General features: G+C 53.3%; 6 protein-coding genes across 6 annotated transcripts; 1 reads left to right on the top strand and 5 right to left on the bottom strand.

Moving 5' to 3' along the window:
- Positions 1-820: 820 nt before the first annotated feature.
- BP01DRAFT_354962 (E3 ubiquitin-protein ligase) lies at positions 821-3,551 on the bottom strand. Its single transcript, XM_025574572.1, has one exon. It carries the CDS (start codon positions 3,433-3,435, stop codon positions 1,165-1,167), a length of 2,271 nt encoding a protein of 756 aa, XP_025433173.1. The 5' UTR covers positions 3,436-3,551; the 3' UTR covers positions 821-1,164.
- A 285-nt stretch (positions 3,552-3,836) lies between these two features.
- On the bottom strand, positions 3,837-7,413 carry mfp (putative peroxisomal multifunctional beta-oxidation protein (MFP)). The gene is made up of 7 exons (XM_025574571.1): positions 6,801-7,413; positions 6,506-6,733; positions 6,327-6,435; positions 6,184-6,273; positions 5,743-6,130; positions 5,283-5,691; positions 3,837-5,231 (listed from the first exon to the last, which is right to left on the bottom strand). The coding sequence occupies exons 1-7, from the start codon at positions 6,957-6,959 to the stop codon at positions 3,903-3,905; spliced, it is 2,712 nt and encodes a 903-aa protein (XP_025433172.1). The 5' UTR covers positions 6,960-7,413; the 3' UTR covers positions 3,837-3,902.
- A 1,093-nt stretch (positions 7,414-8,506) lies between these two features.
- Positions 8,507-10,155, bottom strand: BP01DRAFT_381030 (60S ribosomal protein uL30; the record flags this gene model as incomplete). Its single annotated transcript, XM_025577277.1, has 4 exons — positions 8,507-8,966; positions 9,020-9,186; positions 9,382-9,493; positions 10,139-10,155. The coding sequence occupies 4 exons, from the start codon at positions 10,153-10,155 to the stop codon at positions 8,507-8,509; spliced, it is 756 nt and encodes a 251-aa protein (XP_025433171.1).
- A 284-nt stretch (positions 10,156-10,439) lies between these two features.
- BP01DRAFT_336730 (ESCRT-II subunit protein SNF8) lies at positions 10,440-11,391 on the top strand (the record flags this gene model as incomplete). The annotated part of the gene is made up of 2 exons (XM_025573258.1): positions 10,440-11,007; positions 11,079-11,391. The coding sequence occupies exons 1-2, from the start codon at positions 10,532-10,534 to the stop codon at positions 11,389-11,391; spliced, it is 789 nt and encodes a 262-aa protein (XP_025433170.1). The 5' UTR covers positions 10,440-10,531.
- Positions 11,392-11,731: 340 nt separating this feature from the next.
- Positions 11,732-15,035, bottom strand: nip1 (translation initiation factor eIF3 core subunit c). Its single transcript, XM_025577992.1, has 2 exons — positions 14,515-15,035; positions 11,732-14,405 (listed from the first exon to the last, which is right to left on the bottom strand). Exons 1-2 carry the CDS (start codon positions 14,852-14,854, stop codon positions 12,136-12,138), a joined length of 2,610 nt encoding a protein of 869 aa, XP_025433169.1. The 5' UTR covers positions 14,855-15,035; the 3' UTR covers positions 11,732-12,135.
- Positions 15,036-15,592: 557 nt separating this feature from the next.
- BP01DRAFT_411269 (putative protein kinase Yak1) lies at positions 15,593-19,152 on the bottom strand (the record flags this gene model as incomplete). The annotated part of the gene is made up of 8 exons (XM_025578916.1): positions 15,593-16,811; positions 16,864-17,222; positions 17,294-17,413; positions 17,469-17,728; positions 17,782-17,941; positions 18,004-18,203; positions 18,257-18,528; positions 18,597-19,152. The coding sequence occupies 8 exons, from the start codon at positions 19,150-19,152 to the stop codon at positions 16,048-16,050; spliced, it is 2,691 nt and encodes an 896-aa protein (XP_025433168.1). The 3' UTR covers positions 15,593-16,047.
- Between the last annotated feature and the right edge of the window lie 4 nt (positions 19,153-19,156).

Raw genomic sequence — 19,156 nt, 5'->3', positions numbered from 1 at the left:
AATTTATCCTACGGAAGCCAGGCAATCCCTCATATGGTTCTGCTGGCGGGCTACTGGATAAACAGGCCCTTCATGGGCTGAGTCTGGCATCATTCTCAGAGAGGGGAAAGCTGACCTACCTGGAGGACGGAGGGGCTATTCAGGAGGGGGGATATCCAGGATCCAGACCACTCTACTTGAAGGTATCGATAGCATATCGTCTCTCGCCGGCTTCCCCCCACAGGGGGAATTGTGTTTGGCTTGGTGAAATCTTAGCTACTAGGTAAATTGAAATGCGTCTGCGGATTTCAGGATCTGACCTGTATTACTAAGAGTCCCAGATATACCCCGTCTATCGCTTTGGCTAGAATACCTTCAATCACCTCAAACCCTTGGCTTATCAGTCCTTCGCCTGCTAGCTCGCTACCACCCCAAAGATTCTTAGAAATAGGTGACTTGAGTAGCTTGTAGAGCTTCCGTCCTGGAGGGCCTGTGCGAGATACCTAGTAGACATTTGAAATAGCTTGGTACGACTCAAGAAAGATATGAACTTACACTAATGCAAGGTCACCCCAAGATGGGTGTATAGCAAAGATGGCCCATAGCATTATTCTAACAAGGAGAGGAAAGGGAAGCGAGGGACAGATTACTATAAGAGCAAATGTCCAGACAGTTGCTCGCGCCAATTGACTCTGCCTCAGCTTGGCCTGATCTCTCAAGGACACAATATCGTGGATCAAGATGCTTGATAATTGATAGTGGCTGAATAGATATCAGGCTACAAACAACTAGTATACCATAACACCTACAACTTCTGTTTTCTATTATAGATCACTAGGATAGGGAAAGAACCAGCAGTCAAAGAGGATTAGAATGCAAGTTGCTAAGCATGCACCGAATGTAATACTCATACAGGAGAGAATGTGTCGACCTAGAATGCACCGATTCGTATATCAGGTAGCGGTGAAAACCACGCAGAAGCCCAATATGATGTTCTTCGAGAGCGCGCGACCCATTTCGAGTTTCAAGAATGAGAAAGAAAAGATAACCAAACTGGATTTATTACCAGGTAACCGCCCCGAAAAGTAATCAGAGGGAAGAGAGTCATAAGATTCGTCACATCATGAAAAAGAAAAAAAAAAGGAGAAAAGAAACATCATCACTAACCGGCCAACGCCCAGAACTTCAAACCTCCTCCACGACGACCACTCGATCCACCACCCAATCCACAAACGCCTGGCCCTCGAGTTTCCATCTGCCCTCCCGCCAGACCTCATCCACCAGGTACGTCCAATTCCACTTCGGCCCGGCCCCGATCTCGTTCGACCGCATCCCGGAGCGAGCAGTGGAGAAATCCCGGTTCACCCGTAACCCGCCCACCGCGGCGCCAGTCGCTGTGCCCCGGTGCCGGGCATGCCATTCGCGTTCGGCCTTCTCGCCCGCGCGTCGGGCGACCGCCTCCTCGTCTTCGTCCTGGTAGAGCTCGCACTTGGTGCATTCCGTGCATCGGGCGCCCGGGTTGATGCGGAAATGTGAGCAGAAATGGGTGTAGCCTTCCAGCTCTTCCTCCTCTGCGTCGGCTTCTTCGTCTTCGTTCTCGACATCGTGGTCCTGGGCACGGCCTGCCTGCAAAGGAATATTCTCCGCATTGTTGCGGCGACGCACGGCGGCCGCTCGACGGCGGCCGCGGCCGCCACCACCAACGCCACGACCGCCATGCGCCCCATCTTGGCCCCACGTCGAACCCAATGCTTTTCGACACAGATAACACATCGAGTAGCCACAGACGCAGGTAAGTTTGTTGCAGCCCGTGGATTTGACGAACGACAGCCCACAGCGGGGACATGTGCGTTTAACCGCCGCGGTGCGGGCGGCCTCGACGGTGGCCCGCAGGTCCAGGAGGAGCGGCTCGTGGCAAACGTGCGGGTCCCTCCACGGTTTCTGGCAGCTGATGCAGCTAACGCGCCTGCAGGCGGAGTTGGCGCAGGTGAAGCGTTTCGGGCGAGTGCGGAGATTGATGTTGATCAGGGCGTTGCGGAACGTCGTGCGGATGGCCGTCGGGTTGAGCAGGTACATAATGGCAATAGGCATGAGCAGCAGAGGTATCAAGTCGAGGATAAAGACCGTGATGACGATGGTGGAGATGAGGCCTCCGCCCCGGAAGCGCCAGACGAGCGTCGACGAAGGGTGGTGGATCGGGTCGACCTCGGCATAGGAGCAAAAGGGACAATGAATGAGCTTTAGCTGCGACTTGAGCAGGGCATCAGACGCGACACGCGCCTGAAATTTGGCATACGTCTCCTCGCCGGATTTGTCCAGCTGGATCGCCTGCTTCACGACCGCCGCGCTCAGCACCCCCAGGCAACCATCCAGGTCAAAGGGCGCAATGCATTTCAAGGTCATCCGACCCACGTCGACCGACTTATTCCAACCTTGTCCGAATAACGCTTCGTGAATGGTGCGACGGATACAACCGTAACAGATGACATGCATATGGTCCGAGCATGTTGCGATCTGCTCGAAAGTCACGTCCGCGAAGCAGCACTGGCATTCGTAGAGCGCTTCCGCCGCCTTAGCTTCGTCTTCGTTTAACGTCTCCGCCAAGGCCCAGTCCTTGCGTTCCTGCTCCTCCCTCCGCGTCCGGAGTAGCGGGGCCAGCAGCGCCTCGTGGAGTTCCCGATCCAGCTCCTCGCACCCGGTCTCCTTCAGCCGCGGAACCGCTTCCCCACTATCGGCCGCGGCATGCCGCTGCCAGACAATCAATGGATGTTCATTTTTATCTCTATTGCGCTTGAACGAAGGCAAAAAGCTGTTGAAGGTCGCGCGCCAAGTTTTCCGCGAGAGATCCTGCAGGGTCGGACGGGCCCGAAGGTAGCAGAAATTCACCTCCGCCAGCACCGCCTCCACCGTACTCTTGCTCAACGCGCTGAACTCCTTGGCCAGGACGGCCTTCACGGCAGCTTTATATTTGGGCGACCGAAAGAGCTCGTGGGGGGGAATGACGAAGGGGTCAATTCCGCTGGCTGTCGCTGTCGCTGTCGCCGTAGCAAGAGTACCCCCGTCAGCATTGTTGTCCGTTTCACCGGCCACGTTCCATCGTCCCGCTACCCATTCTTCCTTATGTCTCAAAAGTTGCTCCACGCAGACATGCAGCCGACTCGTTCCATCGAATCGGACGAGGAGTTCGCGGAAGACTTCGACGCGGATGTCCGGAAATATGCGGGCCAAGGTTTGCAGGGCAAGGTTGAGCTCTTCTTGTTCACGTTTCCAATCATCGGATGCGGGTTTCAAGGCAGCGCTCGTGCGAGTACGGGAGGTGATTCCGAAAGGATTGCTGCGCAGGGCTCGTTCACCTATGATGGTAGAGGAAGAAGCATTGTTGGTGTTGACGTCGCCAGGACGGAGCGGCGGGGAAGTCGTGGTGGATCTAAAGCTGGGTACAAAGAACGACACCATTTTCGCATCAAACGATGGAACAGTCTAAATGCTACATGATAGTCAAAGAAGGATAGAGTGTGTAATTTCCAGCACCCCTGGATAGGACGGTGGTGTGAAGAGTGAGTGGGTTGACCAGAAGGGGAGAGAGTGAGCTGACAATGAATGACCAAATAACTAGGCAGAATCATCGGATCTCAAAGGCGGCCTCAATAACCGTTTGTCCGCTGCCCCCACAACACCCAGGAGAACCCCGCTGCTAACGCACAGCGCTGCGACTTACAAGGTCCTGTTCAGAATAATTCACCACGAATGAAGACTTGCAATCTCGATGTCAAGCTCATCCATGAATCTGAGTAGTGGCGGGTATCATCCACCTTGTGACCGACTCCTCCAGATACGATTACCTCCAGTACAATCAATGAAAGCCGAAACCAAATCATTATCCTTTATATACACAGTCTGAAGAAAGCGTGACTATCCTACTTTTACAATTTAGCCTTAGCACCCTCCAACAACTCGGCACCAGCCCCCGTGATGGCCGGCTTGCCGGTCTCTACCACGGTCGTCTGGAAAAGTACGGTGTTGCCCTCCTTCCACATCTCCGTCTTCAAGGTCTGGCCGGGCAATACCACCCCTGAGAAGCGAACCTTGAGATTTTTGAAAGGACCGAATGTGCTGAAAACGTGCTTGCCGGAAACACCAAGCGAGCACAGGCCGTGCAGGATTGGAGTCTTGAAGCCACCCACCTTGCTGAACTCGGGGTCAATGTGAAGAGGGTTGCGGTCACCGTTCAGACGGTACAGGGCGGCCTGATCCTCGGAAGTCTTCTCCTCAACAACAACGTCGGGCTTGCGCTGAGGAGGTTTGTAGGCGGCGGTAGCAGCCTTAGGGCGAGGAGCAGTGGGCTTGGGAGACCCGCCGAAGCCACCACTGCCGCGGATGAAAACAGTCGACTCGTTGTAGAAGAGGTCCTCGCCGGTCTTGGCATCCTTGGTCGTGTACCCAGAGACAACCAGGGCGGCGTTGCCCTTGTCCACCACGTCGATGAGCTTGGGATAAGTCAAGGTCTTAGCCTCGGTAGGAATGGGGAACTTGCGGACTTCCATGTACTGCTCGCCGTGCAACAGCATCATCGGCGAGAAGTTGGCGACAATATCATCCATGTTCCAGGGGTTGGCGGTATTGAACCAGGGAATCACAGCGAAGGTGGGCAGCGCCTGGAAGTGTTCGTTGTTTTCGTAAACCAGGGGCAAGTCGGTGCGCTTGGCACCAACACTCAAGTTGTAGAGAATAATGTCACGGTCAACGAAGTCGAAGGGGGTACCATCCGTCGTGGCCTGCTTGGCCTTCTCGATCGACTGCAGTATCTTGTTGTTTCCACTTTCAGTGTCCTTGCCGCTACGGTTGGACATGTTGGCCATGATCTTTTCAGCACCGGCCTGGCCATCTTCGGGGTGGTCCGCACGGCCATCCTCGAAGTTGGTGATCTGCTTCCAGTGCTTGACTACTTCCTCGGGGGTGAGCTTGACATCCACTGGGAAGCCATGGCCACCGGCACGCTGCCAACGAGTGCGGGAGAACCAACCACTGCCGCACTCGTACAAGCCCTTGGTGCTGGGCTCGGGCATGATATCAGAAGAGAGCAGCACCACCAGGGGCGCAACATAGTCGGGCTTGAATGCCTGGACCATCTCCTCAGGCATGATAGTGCGGGTCATGTTGGTTCCGGCGTTGGGAGCGATAGTGTTGACCTTGATGTTGTACTTGGCGCCCTCAAGAGCGAGGGTGCGGGAGAAACCGAGGATACCAAGTTTCTACCGACTGTCAACAAATATTCAAGTATGCATCAGAAAAGATCATCTTACCGCCGCAGCATAGTTGGCCTGACCAAAGTTTCCGTAGATACCGCTGGTACTGGCGGTGTTGACAATACGACCATACTTCTGCTTCAACATGTAGGGCCAAGCAGCCTTGGTCACCTTGTAGGTACCACGCAGATGAACATTGATGACGGGGTTCCACAGGTCATCGGTCATGTTGGTAAAAGCCTTGTCGCGCAGAATACCGGCGTTGTTGACTAGAATATCAATGCGGCCGAAGGCGTCAATGGCCGACTTGACAACGTTCTCACCATCCTCGCACGAGGCCTTGTTTCCAACCGCCTTCCCACCCATCTTCTTGATTTCTTGAACGACGGGCTCGGGGTCAACCAGATCGTTGACAACGACAGCGGCGCCGTACTTGGCAAAGAGCAAGCAGTATGCGCGTCCCAAACTGCTTCATGTTAGTAATCGATCCCAAAGCTTGAGCACCAAATTGACATACCCATTTCCACCACCAGTAACAAGTGCAACCTTGCCCTTGAGTTCAGGCTCCTGTCCCGACTCGGCACTGGGCAACTTCAAACCATCCTCCAACAGAGACATGAAATCGGCGGGGCCGGTGGGATAGCTAGGCTGCGAGAAGTCGTTGACATCGTTCCACTTTCTGGCAATAGCTCCCGGAGTTAAAGAAGCGTCAGTCTTCAAAAGCGCACCCTTGGCACGCTCCCAGCGCAGCTTAGCAGCGTGACCACCACCGACCTCGTAAATGCCACCCGTCTCAGTCGTGTTGGAAGAGTGAACCAGAGCAGCCACCAATGGCACAACCCAGTCAGGCTTGAGGTTTTCCAGGACATCAGGAGGCATGACAGTGGCCGTCATCCGGCTCGCAGCTATTCTAAACATCAGCGGAAGGTGTCAGCCAACAGCAACCCTTGCAGCTTACCGATAGGAGCGATGACATTGGCGATGATGTTGTACTTGGCACCTTCCTTAGCCAAAGTTTCAGTGAACCCCACCTGGCCAAGCTTGGCAGCTGGTAACCTCATTAGCTCGACTGAAATGCAAGGTATTAGACTGAAAACCAACCGGAGTAGTTCGCCTGTCCGAAACTACCGAACAGACCGGCAGAGGAAGCGGTGTTAATTATGCGGCCGTACTTTTGTTTGCGGAAATGAGGCCATGCGGCTTTGGCGCACTGTTGAGAGGGAAATTTAGCCGGTTGACCCTCCGACAACTCTCGCCCTGACAAACACGTCGAACCCTACCTTGTATGCACCATACGTATGAACTGCGTTGATGAGATCCCAATCCTGATCCTTCATGTTCTTGAAGCTGACGTCACGGAGGATACCGGCATTGTTGAGGAGAACATCGATGCGGCCAAAGTTCTTGATGGCAGTCTCGATGATGGCGTCGCCATTCTCGACGCTGTCGTAGTTCGCTACAGCCTTGCCGCCAGCAGCTCGGATCTCTTCGACGACCACGTCGGCGGCCTACTTGCATTTTGCATGTTAGCATACTTATGTAAGGACGAGAAGCATGTGACGTTGTATCACCCACCTTAGAGGACTTGCCCTCGCCAGAGTGAGAAACGCCCAGGTCGTTGACGACGACGTTGGCACCTCTAGAAGCGAAGAACAAAGCATATGCCTTGCCCAAGCCACCACCAGCTCCAGTGATAACCACGGTCTGGTTATCGAAGCGCAGCTCCGCAGACATTGTGTGTGTAAGAGAGAGAGAGAGTGTGTGTATAGATGGGGGAGGAAGAGAAGAGGGAGAGGGGGTCAGTTGGGTTTTTGCGGGGTCAAGATGAGGTGGAAGATTAATCAATGAGAGAAATGTCGGGGGTTGGGGCTTAAGAAGAAGATTAAGAGGGGGAGAGAACCGGGGGAGGAATTATAGATGAGGAATATGCGGTGTTTTGGAACTGGAGACGGTCGCAGTGTTCGGCAAGAGCTGGGAAGGGAACCTCGGTATTTTGGATGGTGGAGCTCGGAGGTTGATCTGGGGGTGGCAGATGATGCTTCCTTCACATGCCGGACACTCCGTCGATGAGATAATCGGGCCTTTCTCAACTCTGTAAACGCGATAATGACTCGAATTTGGAATACTGAAGTATATGCACAAACTGTCGATAATGGTTTCTTTGTGACGGAGGGAGTGCAATAGAAACCGAGGGAGATGATCGACTCTCCTGCTTCCCACATCCATCCACCGGCCATTTTTCCGACTCCATCGCTCCCCGATGAGGCTATTCCCGATCGGGTAGACATGGCCTTACCTCTTTTGAGAACAGAGAGTGATGACTCAGCTCGGACCATGTGATGGCTTCATGTATAGAATCAGTCTGCACGTGGCTGTTTTTGGGGGTAGGTGTCAGGTGCATATTTCGCTGATGTTAGATACAGAAAAGCTAATTGCCTCTACTCAGTATAAAAGACGTCTTGATAAGGCTAGGTGTGGGGTACTTGTACTTTGCTCGAAAGAAATCACCAGATGGCCGCTCATCGGTCTACAATATATCAAAAACGTCCCGGAAGGAGATGCACATAACTATTACCGCAGAATCACAAAAAGGGTGGTACTAATACACTGCCATCAGAAACGACTTGTGGCCAACTCTATCTCTCACTGAAGCCGCAAGGTGACGAAATACATAGGCCAGAACACACTCGTACAACGCGGGTCTCGGGCTCCGAGGGTATTGTACATGGACAGCTCCGTTAGAAGGATACGTTTCTATCAGTCGGAAGAACCAGCACCTAGACTGCTATCTGTTGGAGGACTGAACAAGACCTGCAGTACAACAAAGGATAACCTAATCAGTAGAAAAATCATGGTGAACAATAGAGCTCGAGAAGCATAGCTCTACGAGATTGACTAATATCCAAGGAACAAGTGATGAGACTATTCGAGAGGGCCTTGAAAGCAGAGTGAAGAATATGATCGGAACAGACCACCAGTATATGACTGTCAAGCCTTGCCAATGCCACCGGCAAGCAGGATGAGAACACCCAGACATGCATTCGGTCTACAAGATCACCAACGCAGAATTCACAAGAGCCAGAGCTGAAGGAAGAAACCCACAGGACCACGAAAGCTACGAACTACAAGCTACCAGAGCAGACGATGAAGATTATATGCCGAAAAAAATACTGGGTTGCCTGAACTTTTGAATTTTATGCCCTAATCAAGCCCGGAGACTACAATAGAGATTTTTCGAACGGAACCCAACCCAGTACGAACAGCGAAAGGGGTGAAACATCTTAGTTCATCTGGCGGATGAGAGCGTTGATGTTCTCCTCACGGTTACCGTAGTCACCACCCTCGATGAAGTGCTTGAACTTGCGGGTGTGGAAGCCACCAGTGGGGTTGGAGAGCTTGAAGGGCCAGAGGAAGTTGTTGGCCTGCTTGAAGTTGGGGCCAACGGTGTAGATCTCGTGGATCAGATCCTCCATACAGACGATGCCGTACTTGCCGAGGTGCTCCTCGATGATCTGGTTGTCGGTGAGGGGAATGCGCTCCTTGTTGACCTTACCGTAACCGCGCTTGTAGACAAGCTCACGGACGGACTTGAGGTTGGGGTAACCGTAGGCGATGTAGGGGTTGATGATGGTCAACATCTCCTGGGTAGCCTTGGTGAGACGGACGAAGGTACCGTTGTTGATCTGGAGCAGACGGAGGAGCTGAAGGATCTTGCGGGGCTGGGGAGCGATCTTGTTGATACTGCGGGCTGTTAGCATCATATGCGAGCATGACACGATGATTAGAAGACATACCCCTTGATACGGATAACGAAGACAAGCTTGGGCTCCTCGGGAACGTAGAAGTTACCCTCCTGGCGGGCAACGCGGGCCAGGCGGATCTTCTCGCGCTCAGCATCGCGGTACTCCTTGACGTAGGACTCAGCGCGCTTGAAGATGACGGCACGCTTCTCCTTGTTGGCCTGGAATGAATCAGTTAGCGAGCGAGTTCACTCCAAGACTCAAGCAACAAGATTTGATGAGATGAGAGCATCAATATCAGCCCCGAAAGATGGTTAACAAAAGCGATAGCATCGACCGTAGTCTAATCGCGTGGTAGGTAGGTTGTCATCACCGTAGATGCATAAAACAGAAACAGAAAAATCGAAAAAACTAACCTCCTTCTTCTTCTGGGCCTCCTCACGGGCAACAGCGCGAGCCTGCTCCTGGCTCTTGCGCTTCTTGAGGAGGGTCTCGGGAACGAGGACCTGGTCCTGGGTAGGGACAGTGCTGCGGAAGAGTCAGAATCGTCTGTCCGTTGAAGCAAGTAGACTTTCGCCGAGTGTAAGAACTGCAGCTACAACGCCACATTCTCGTACTGAAGGCAATAGATGAAAGCACTCGACGACATAGCTTTAATCGGTGAAGAGTAATTCCAATTTCCTTGAGGGAAGGATACTACTGCGCATGCATTCTCAGCAATGCGGTTCGCATCCATGGTCCCACAGCAGGCCAAGTTGAAAAAACTTTTCCCTCATCCGACAAGACCCTAAGCTAACGCTCAGGAAGGTTCGTTGTAGCATCACGTCCTACATCCCACAGGCCACTGGGGCCAGTAAGAATCTTGTAAATGACGACAGCTCACAACAATGTTTTTCGAGGAGAAGGCAAAGAGCTGCTTTCAGCCCCAATACCCCACAAGACCTCCATCATGTATCCCACACACTCCCAATGAGTTCATTTCTGAGTCCAAGGTGAGGCGGAAATATGACGGGTGGTCGGCGCGGGAAAGATCGAGCTGGTGCCCAGCGAAAAAAACCATTTTTCAGGTTTCTCGCAGCATCTCCAGCGAGAGAAATGTGGACGTCCGTAGCTGAAATCCTCACAGGCTCATAGCGAATGGCGCCTGGGAGAAAATCAAAAAGGGAGTCTCACGTAGCAGTGGAGGCCATTGTGACGGTCCGATGAGTTCGCGAGTTGGGCGATTTGGCGAGTGCTGTCGTACTGGGAAGAAGATCAAAAGAAGAAGAACAGAAATCTCGGCGCATCTTCAAGAAAAATGGGTTGTGGGTGGGTCACAGGACGCTAGTCCCGAGCGGGTTAGCTGCAGAAAAAACATGCCCTACTGCTTTGGGGAAAGCGTAGCCCTTATCTCAGTCCGGGCTTTTTCGGGTCAGGTGAGCGCAGCTGATAAGAGTCTGGGTCCCGCTGCGGCCTTAGGCTTAACTTCCGGCCTCGAGCATATGACAACATGCGCTCTCTTCCCCCAGAGCCCAGATCTCTAAGCACCTCCAGCCCGTATACATACATTCTTACACTGCAGACATCATGGCTACCCGGCGTGGCGTCGGAATAGGCGCTTTTGCCAATCGTAATCAAACCACACAATCATACGCTAACCACGGCGCGACTCTCCGCTCGGCGCACCTGGCTTCCCTCCAGACCCAGCTCTCCGTCTTCCAATCCCTACTCCATACGTTCGCGGTCGAACATGGCTCGAAGATCAAATCCAATCCGACATTCCGAGCCGAGTTCGCCCGCATGTGCAACGCCATCGGTGTCGACCCCCTCGCCGGCAGCAATGTCAAGGGCAAAAACTCCCGTAAAGGCGCCGGCGAGAATGCAAGCTTTTGGACGCAGATCATGGGTGGGGACATGAATGACTTTTACTTTGAAGTGGCAGTGCGGGTCGTGGAGCTTTGCCGCGAGACGCGGAGTGAGAATGGGGGCTTGATTGGAGTGGAAGAATGCCGCAAGCGAGTCGGTAAGGGCAAGGCCATTGGAAGTGGCTTGGAGGTTACCGAGTAAGAGGGCCATTTGATGCATCGATTTGACCGTCTACGAATGAAAGCTGATCCGAACGTTCAAAAAATAGTGACGATGTGCTTCGAGCGGTGCAGTCGCTCGGGCCGCTAGGTCCGGGCCTCGCCATCATTCGAGTCGGGAGGAAACAATATATCCGTTCTGTCCCCAAGGAGCTTAACACGGACCAGTCGACTGTATTAGAGGTAATTCAGGTCTTGGGATACGTAAGCGTCTCCATGTTGCGGGCCAACTTGAACTGGGAGAAGGCGCGAGCGCAGACGGTTGTCGATGACCTACTCGCGGACGGCCTTGTTTGGCTGGATGCTCAAGGAGAGGAGAATGAGTACTGGTCGCCTCAGAACCTGTTGGATGATAGTGGTTGAGCACGGCTTGTGCTTGGCCATCAGGGAGGATGCTTCATTGTAGACACACACTGTCACAACGGTGTCAGAAGCTTCATCAAACACGCGGTAAAATATTCCCAGTGTCACGCCCCCTGGTGGTGCTTGAACCATGCAGGATATATTTGCACGAATATCAAGGAGCCGCACCTTATCAATGGCAAGGAAACGCGCTCATCTCGAAGTTCAAAGGAACAATATCTGACGTCAAGACGCGCCATATAGATGTATCTTAGTACGCTGGAGCCAGAGATTGGCAGCACATGCTGTATGATGTTGGATGATTACGGACCTACATGAAATATTAGATACGCAGGCGTATCCTGACGAGTGTCTTTGGCAATTCCTATTTCACCTTCTCGATTTCATACATCATTTTAAGTTTCCATCTCCTGGAAACCTTTGTACCACCCTCATTCATTCTAAACGTCATATTCATCTGGCAAGTTGAAGTAAACAAAAAGGTATGGTATGCGAGTCAAAGGGCAAGGAGGATAGAACGGAGCCCAGGATGAAGACAGTTGTCCCAACCATAAATAGAGCAAGGACGTGGCCCCATGACGGCAAGACGAAGGGAGGAATGATAACATCACGTGGAATATCGTACGTTAAGCTGCGGAGGGAGGAGAGGAAGAAGAGGGAAAAGGAAAGACCCCAGAACATTGAAAGAAGCTTGAGCATTATAACCATGAGAAAAATCAATTTGCCATTAACAAAACATTTCTTTTATGCCTTGATTGCTCCACCCAATGCACCACCGCTGAACTGCTGACCACCGGGGCGGCGGCCTTGTTGGCCACCAGGCAACCGGGGCCCGCCACGGGCTTGACCAGCACCTCGAGGACCACGGCCACCACGGGCGCCGGCGCCCTGATCGCGCTGGAAGGCGTTGGCCATGCCTTGGGTACGCTGCTCGAGAGTCTTTTCGTTGGCCTCCAGGAGGTTCATCGACTTGTCGGCCAGAGTCACGATCTGGGACTGGAGACGCGACAACTCGACGCCCTTGCGGAAGACAATGGCATCGTTGACCTGGTCCAGGGCCGCGGCCAACTCCTCGTGAGAGATCATTCGGCTGATGATGGCTTGGATCTTCTTCTCGGGGAGCTCGAACATGGTAGCCAGGGTGGCGATCGACAGGCTGTCGTAGAAGGGAGCGTAGGTGAAGAGGTAGGTGCGGAGACCCTCTTCCTGAATCTGCTGGGACAGCATCTCCTTGACCTTCTCAGGCTGGGGCATCAAGTCCCAGATCTTGATGGAGTTGAGCATCTCAGCGGCCTTCTTCCAGTCGCCGGCGGCCAAGAACTTGGCACTCATGATGACGCCATCACGGGTGTTCTCGGGGGGACCGGTGAAGACCTGGCGCTCGTTGTAGTCGAGCATACGGCGGAAAGTCTTGGAGATGACGCGACGCTTCATCTCGGGGGAGGAAGAGGTCTGAGCCATAAGAGGGACTTCCAAAAACATGCTCGAAGTAAGGTAGATGCACTCGAGGAGTTCCAGGTTGATGTGCATGTGGAAGGGAAGTTGACGCTGGCGCTCCAGACGCTCCTGCTCGGGGGAGACAGTGGAGTACCGCTGCAGGATGATGCCCTGAGCGAGAAGCTCTTTCTGACGGCCGCTGCCGCAAACCTCGGAGAGAGTAGTCTGGGCCTCGTAAATTAGGCCGGCACGGAAAGCACACAGACCGATCTGGACGAGAGTGCGGTTGAAGAGAATCTGAGTGCTGACGTCGAAGTTGGCGATGTTCTCGGTCAAGTGGGACATGAGCATCAGGTCACGAGAGCGGTAGTACTGGTCGTGAAGGGCGAGGAAGTAAATCTGGCACAGCATCGCACGGGCGCGGATGATACCGTCGCTGTTCTTGAACAGGTAGTTGCAAAGGGTCTGGACGAGTTCGGTAACATCACCGGCGTTGGCACGGGGGGTAATCTTGGTGTCCAACTCGGTGGGGAGAGCCTTCCAAGTGGCCTCCTCCAGGATGGTGACAACCTGCGAGGGCTTGAAGTAAATGTGCTCCAATCTCCGCATAACAACTCTGTTGATGCTGTCCTGTCTGGGGTCGCTCTTCTCGGCGGTGCTGAGGCCTTCGACGTAGGTCTGGGTGCGGACCAGGTTGGTGTACAGCTGCTTCTCGTCACCCAAGCGGTCGATGTATTCGGCGGTGTGGGGATCGATGTTCTGGAGAGAGCGAGTGAGTTCGTCATCCAAGCGCTCAACGTAAGAGACGATGCTGCCAGGAATGTGGAGGGTCTCGCCGGCGGCAGGCTGGGGCTGCTTCTCATCATCCTCCCACTCCTCGGCACCCTCAGTCACCACGTAGTCGCGGTTGTTCTCAAGGACAGACAGAAGAGTAGCGAACTCCTGCTCGGCGAACTTCCACTGGTCAACGGCCATGTAGTTGCCGGAAGAAGAAGAGGTGAGGTCGAAACGGGTGGAGATGAGGGTGAGGTAGATACGGATGCGCTGGTAAGGAGTCTGAGCAACCTCCAAAAGCTTCTCCATGGTGCGGATCTGCTCGAGACGGTCGGTGTTCTTCTTTCCGCGGGACTCGACAATGACCCGGAGGTGCTTGAGGATACTCTCGGGGGTGTACTGGAGGGTCTTACCACCACGTCCAACAGTGGCAAAGCCATCGTCGGCAGCGGCAGTGGTGGGAGCGGCAGCAGCAACGGGAGCCTCGAAGCGCTCGGCCTTGGAGAGACGGGGGGCGCTGACAACAGGGCGGACAACTTCGTCGGAGCCATCCAAATAACCATCCTTGTTGCTGCGGTACTTCTCGATCTGAGCGGCGTAATCCTTGTTGTTCTTCTTGATACGCTGCTTGACGGCGTTGAAACCCTTGGAGTTGCTGGCGTTCATCTTCTTGTTCGCCGACTTCTGCTTCGTGACGGTCTCGTTGACGAAATCTTCGAGGTCGGCAACGGCCTTCACGTAGACACGGGGAACGGGGCCAGACTGAGTGATCTTGACAACCTGGCGGTTCAGCTTATCGAACTCTGTACAATGTCATTTCAAATTAGCATCCAACCAGCGCTATTCCTCCCTGCTCCCGAGCGACGATTGCGGAAGCAAGTCCATCTATTGAAGAGCTTAGTCCAAACGCACCTGTCGAGATGACCGCCCAGTCGTTGATCTTCTCAGCATTTTCAATCAACTTGATGGTACCCTCGAGTTCCTCCAACCGCTTGTCCTTGGCACTCTTGACGACCGTCACTTTCTCCTCATCCTCACTCTCTTCGCTGTCCGAGACGTTCTTCATGAAACGATTGGCACCAGTCTTGCCGGCGCCCTCATCCTCGGAAGAGGACTCATCCTCAGAGTCCTCTTCCTCCTCGCTGGATTCCTCCTCCGACTGCTCCTCCTCCTCACGATCACTGTAGAGCTCCTCCTCGTCGGACGAGCTGGACTCGCTGTCGCTACCGCCACCGTAGAAGAAACGCGACATGTTTGCGGGTGTGGTTGGGGTGTCCTTTCCGAACGCTCAGAAACCGAAAAAATCGCGCGAGTCGAAAAGTTGCCGTCACGAAAAAATCGGGCGTGACGCACAGTCGTTCAGGGATGGAAGCGTAGATCCCTCAGAGCCAGTCGGTCTGTATCCTTTGCCTAGGGAGCAAATTCAGTTGTGAGGGTACGGCGGGAGCCGCAGAGGTTGGGCTGCGCGAGCCACACACGAAATTTAAGCGAGGCCACACCTAACCGTATCGGGCAATAGACAACCCATCCCGCCCGCTTCTCTTTCTAGACTCCGCCATCTCAATTTCGATATTGCGGAGATTGTCAATGCTGGCCCTGCCAATTAAACTTATATTCGGTCACTTCTATATGCTTTCATGCCTTTCGCTGCCTGTCCTCATATACCGCATTTCCTTATTCAGATATCCAAGCTATAAGCCATGTTTTCTCTCCTCAATTGCACAGAAGAAACAAAGAGGGGTACAAGAACAAAGAGAGAATCAGGACGAAGAAGAAAACACAAATATTTCGACGCATTGGCGCTACAACAGAGGCATTCCCGTGCAGATTGTGCGCGGCATAATCAGAAAAGTGAACAAAAACAAAGCAAGTACTATAATAAAGGAGACATAAATCGAGGTCTTTCCAATACTCCTGGCTATGCCGAAAACCCACCACAGACATGATCTGAGAATTGACACGGGAGACAATAAAACCTAGAAAGAGCATCACAGACACTTGAACCCGTCGACGATCGGAGAACTAATCCCGACATGCCACACCGGAAGGCGCTTTACGCTTGACTAGGACTCCGTGCTAGTCGCTATAATGAGATCGGAGTCTCACGGGATCTCCTTCCATTCTATCCCACGGGACGCAGCAGGCCAAGGAAATAGAATGATTGCCGTGCTGACCGACAAGAAGCAGACAGCATCAAGGGCAAGGTGGTGCGACGGGGACTTTTCTGTTGAAAGGACGGTCCAACTGTGGAATACCTGGCGGCGCAAAGACCGAGAAAGATACCTGCAGGTTCCGATTAAAGGAGGACACACTAGAACAGCTATATGTCTGTTCTTTCTCGTGGTAGACGCACATAAAGCATGTGCTCACTCGATGGAACTTTTAGTCAGCAATTGCTGATGCACCCTTCCAGGTGCTACCAAACTGCCAGCGAGCTCATCACACTCAGTGCCACTGATTCTGGCCCATGAAGCCTTCGCCCCCTAAGACGCCATCTTCAAGGGTTCGGATGAAGTCTCGGTTCCTGGTGCCACCAGTGCGGCTTCCTCGACGTCTTTGATTGGCTGAGTTGGCATCGACATATCCATCTGGTGGAGGTGGGTAGTACGCAGGGCTCGGCTGCAGTCTGATCGGTGCGTTAGGATCGAGATGACTAGCCACGCGCTGGATGGTTGGCGGAATGCCTCCACCCTGGGGGTCCATGGTAGATGCACGCTGTCGGCCGGCTCTCGTAGTTGCTTGGGCGTATAGGGTCTGCGACGGTGCGTATTGCTGTTGCGGCATCTGGCCGGGGATGATATTCATCTGGTGACCGTAGGCGGGCGGCTGGTTGGGATACGGAGGGGGAGCACCTTGCTGGTGGCCAGCATACATCCCGTTGTACATGGGTGGCGGTTGGGCATGCGTTGGCGTGTGGAACTGATTCAACTGCATATTGTATGCATTCTGCGCAGCGCTCTGAGCGTGTGCTGCTTGTGCCGCTCGCTGTTTACTGGCTGCCTCTGCTTGCTGCTGCTGTTGAATCCCAGGAGCCACAGTCTTGTTGAGGGATGAATACTTCAGATTCATGGGTGGGACAAATGGCCCAGTGAACTTCTGCTGGGTAATGAAAGGATGCAACTTGGCTTGCTGCGGTGACCAGCGCTCAAGCGGATTGATACTCAACAGACCGCGAACAAAGTCAATAAAAGCTACCCGATTGTTGAGTTCTTGAGAGATGTTAGTCCACGTAGCCGGGGAAGAAAGGATTAGGGAGCGCACCTCTTTCAACCTCCGCTTGTTTCATGTTCTTCCTCGGCATCGGATAACTGCGAATAATCTCCTCAAGGGTCGAAGCCTGGAAGTACTTCTTGCTCGGTTGTTCTTTGGTGTTGTGCTCACGAGAATACTGCTCCAGGGACTTCAAGCGATACGTCTTCCTGCCGAATTCATCATGACTTTTCTCGAAGAATTCGCCTGATTGCTTGCCCATCTCTAGCATCCATGTGGGAGGAAGACCCAGCATCTCCACAATTCGACAGACTTGGTTGTATTCCGAAGAACCAGGGAAGAGTGGAAGACCCAAGAAAAGTTCAACAACGATACACCCAAGTGACCACATATCAATTGCAGAGGAATAGCTAGGGGAGTGTCAGTCGTGCCGTCCAGAATGGGACAGGGCTAAGCGGGGGATGATTGCAGTGGGACGTACGGCAAGCCAAGAAGGACCTCCGGCGAACGGTAGAATCTGGATTGGATGTAAGTGTAGACAGTTTGCCGTTCGTCGCATGCTGAACCGAAATCAATCACTTTGATAATGGGGCTTTCCAGACTGCAGAAGCTTGGCGTCAGCTTGAACGGTCTACATTTGTGGGCCGACGACTAACTTTTTCAGCAAGATATTCTCCGGTTTCAGGTCACAATGAATCAGATGCGCCTTGTTTAGGAGACTCAGAGCATTGAGCAACTGCTGGGCGAATACGCGCACCAAGGTCGTGCTAAGACCTCGGAACTGGTTTTGCTTGATCAATTCGTAGAGATTGACACTGAGCAATTCGAAAACAAGACAAAGGTGTTGTCTGTGAATGAAGGTGTCTTTCAATCGGAGCAAATGGTGATCATCGTTCTTGTCGTATCGGCTATTAAGCTGTGACCGAGATATTAGCAAAACGAGCAAGTGATTAGAGGAATTGAACATACCAGATCCAAAACTGACACCTCCATCATGCTCTGGTTGAAATAGGCGGTCTTGTTCTTGATGACTTTGACGGCCACAACCTCTCCCGTTTTCAAGTTCTGGCACTTCACGACCTGTCCGAAAGTACCCTGACCTAACACATCGAGAATAAGATAGCGATTCCTGAGAATATTAGCTGAAAAGCCCCCATGATCTGCAATAGGACCGTATTCCCAAAGACTCACTTGTGACCTGCTTCCTCACTGCCCAGGATATCGTTGACATAAAGAATATAGTCGCTATCCTCATTGTCGTAGCCATCATTCTTCACGCCTTTACTGGGTTTCGTTAGAACACGCCTTGGATTTCTTGACGACTCGTAATTGAAGCCGGGGTTGCAGATCCGGTAAGTGGCCGGAAGATGCGTGGTCAACGCTTGGAGGGGCTATGAAAAGTGTGAGAACAGTTCTATACAGCTCCAAACTAGTGGATACATACGCTGATGAAGCCGCCTTCGGGGTTGGCACGTCTAAACGGAGGCTGTGCATTCAGGCGCGGCTGCAGTTCCTGCACTGACTTGATCTTCTGAAATTTCGGGATTGGTCCTCGACCGGGCAAATGACCGCCACCTGATGTAGAAGCAGAACGAGGAGATCGACCGTCTTGCGCGAGAGCTGCGCTAAGCTGAGAGCCCGCAGAGGGTGGATAGAATTGATCGGGGCTCATATCAGTGGGCTGCAGAGGGGGCAGTCTGGGCGGTCGCGAACCGGCTGCCGAACAAGAGGTTAGCAAGGGCGAAGTGACAACAACAACCACAAAGGGAGTAGGTTTTGCTTACACGGCGGTGACTGAAATGACTGAGGGGGTGAAGCGTAGTTGGGCGCCCTGGTCGGCGAGCGTCGCGACTGATTGGGGCCGGGCGGGAATGCGTACGAGTTGTGTTTCCCAGGACTGGCGTTGAAAGAGGACATGGGCGACGACAAGACGTTTCCCGGCGAGTATCTGCGAGCGGCCGATGACTCTTCGTGTGAGAAATACTGGGAGGAAGGGCGACTGTGATGGGTTGGTCGGGTCGAGTATTTGGCCCGGTTATACGGATCGGCGTCCTCCATGGTGGTATCCGCATCGGTGACATAATCCCGAGTACGTGGCGTGGCAGCTGGAGACGAGGCCATCGAAACAGTCTTGGAGTTTGTGACGGTCGAGGAGGGTTTCGCAGAGGCGGCAGGGGATTGGAAGGGCTCGTAGGAGTATCCGACCGGTGGCTGCGAGTGTTGTGGCTGGCCGCCGTATTTTGAGGCTAGGTGCTGTTGTGGATTCGACGTCAGGCCGTTGTTGAACTGCGCCGAGTGACCCATTAAGGGATCCTGGTAAGGCTGCCACTGGGGATCCATTACT

The sequence above is a fragment of the Aspergillus saccharolyticus genome (assembly GCF_003184585.1).
Source record: "Aspergillus saccharolyticus JOP 1030-1 unplaced genomic scaffold BP01scaffold_8, whole genome shotgun sequence".
NCBI classification, from domain to species: domain Eukaryota; kingdom Fungi; phylum Ascomycota; class Eurotiomycetes; order Eurotiales; family Aspergillaceae; genus Aspergillus; species Aspergillus saccharolyticus.
Note: the sequence above shows the minus strand (reverse complement) of the source record. Positions and strands in the feature narration are given on the sequence as shown.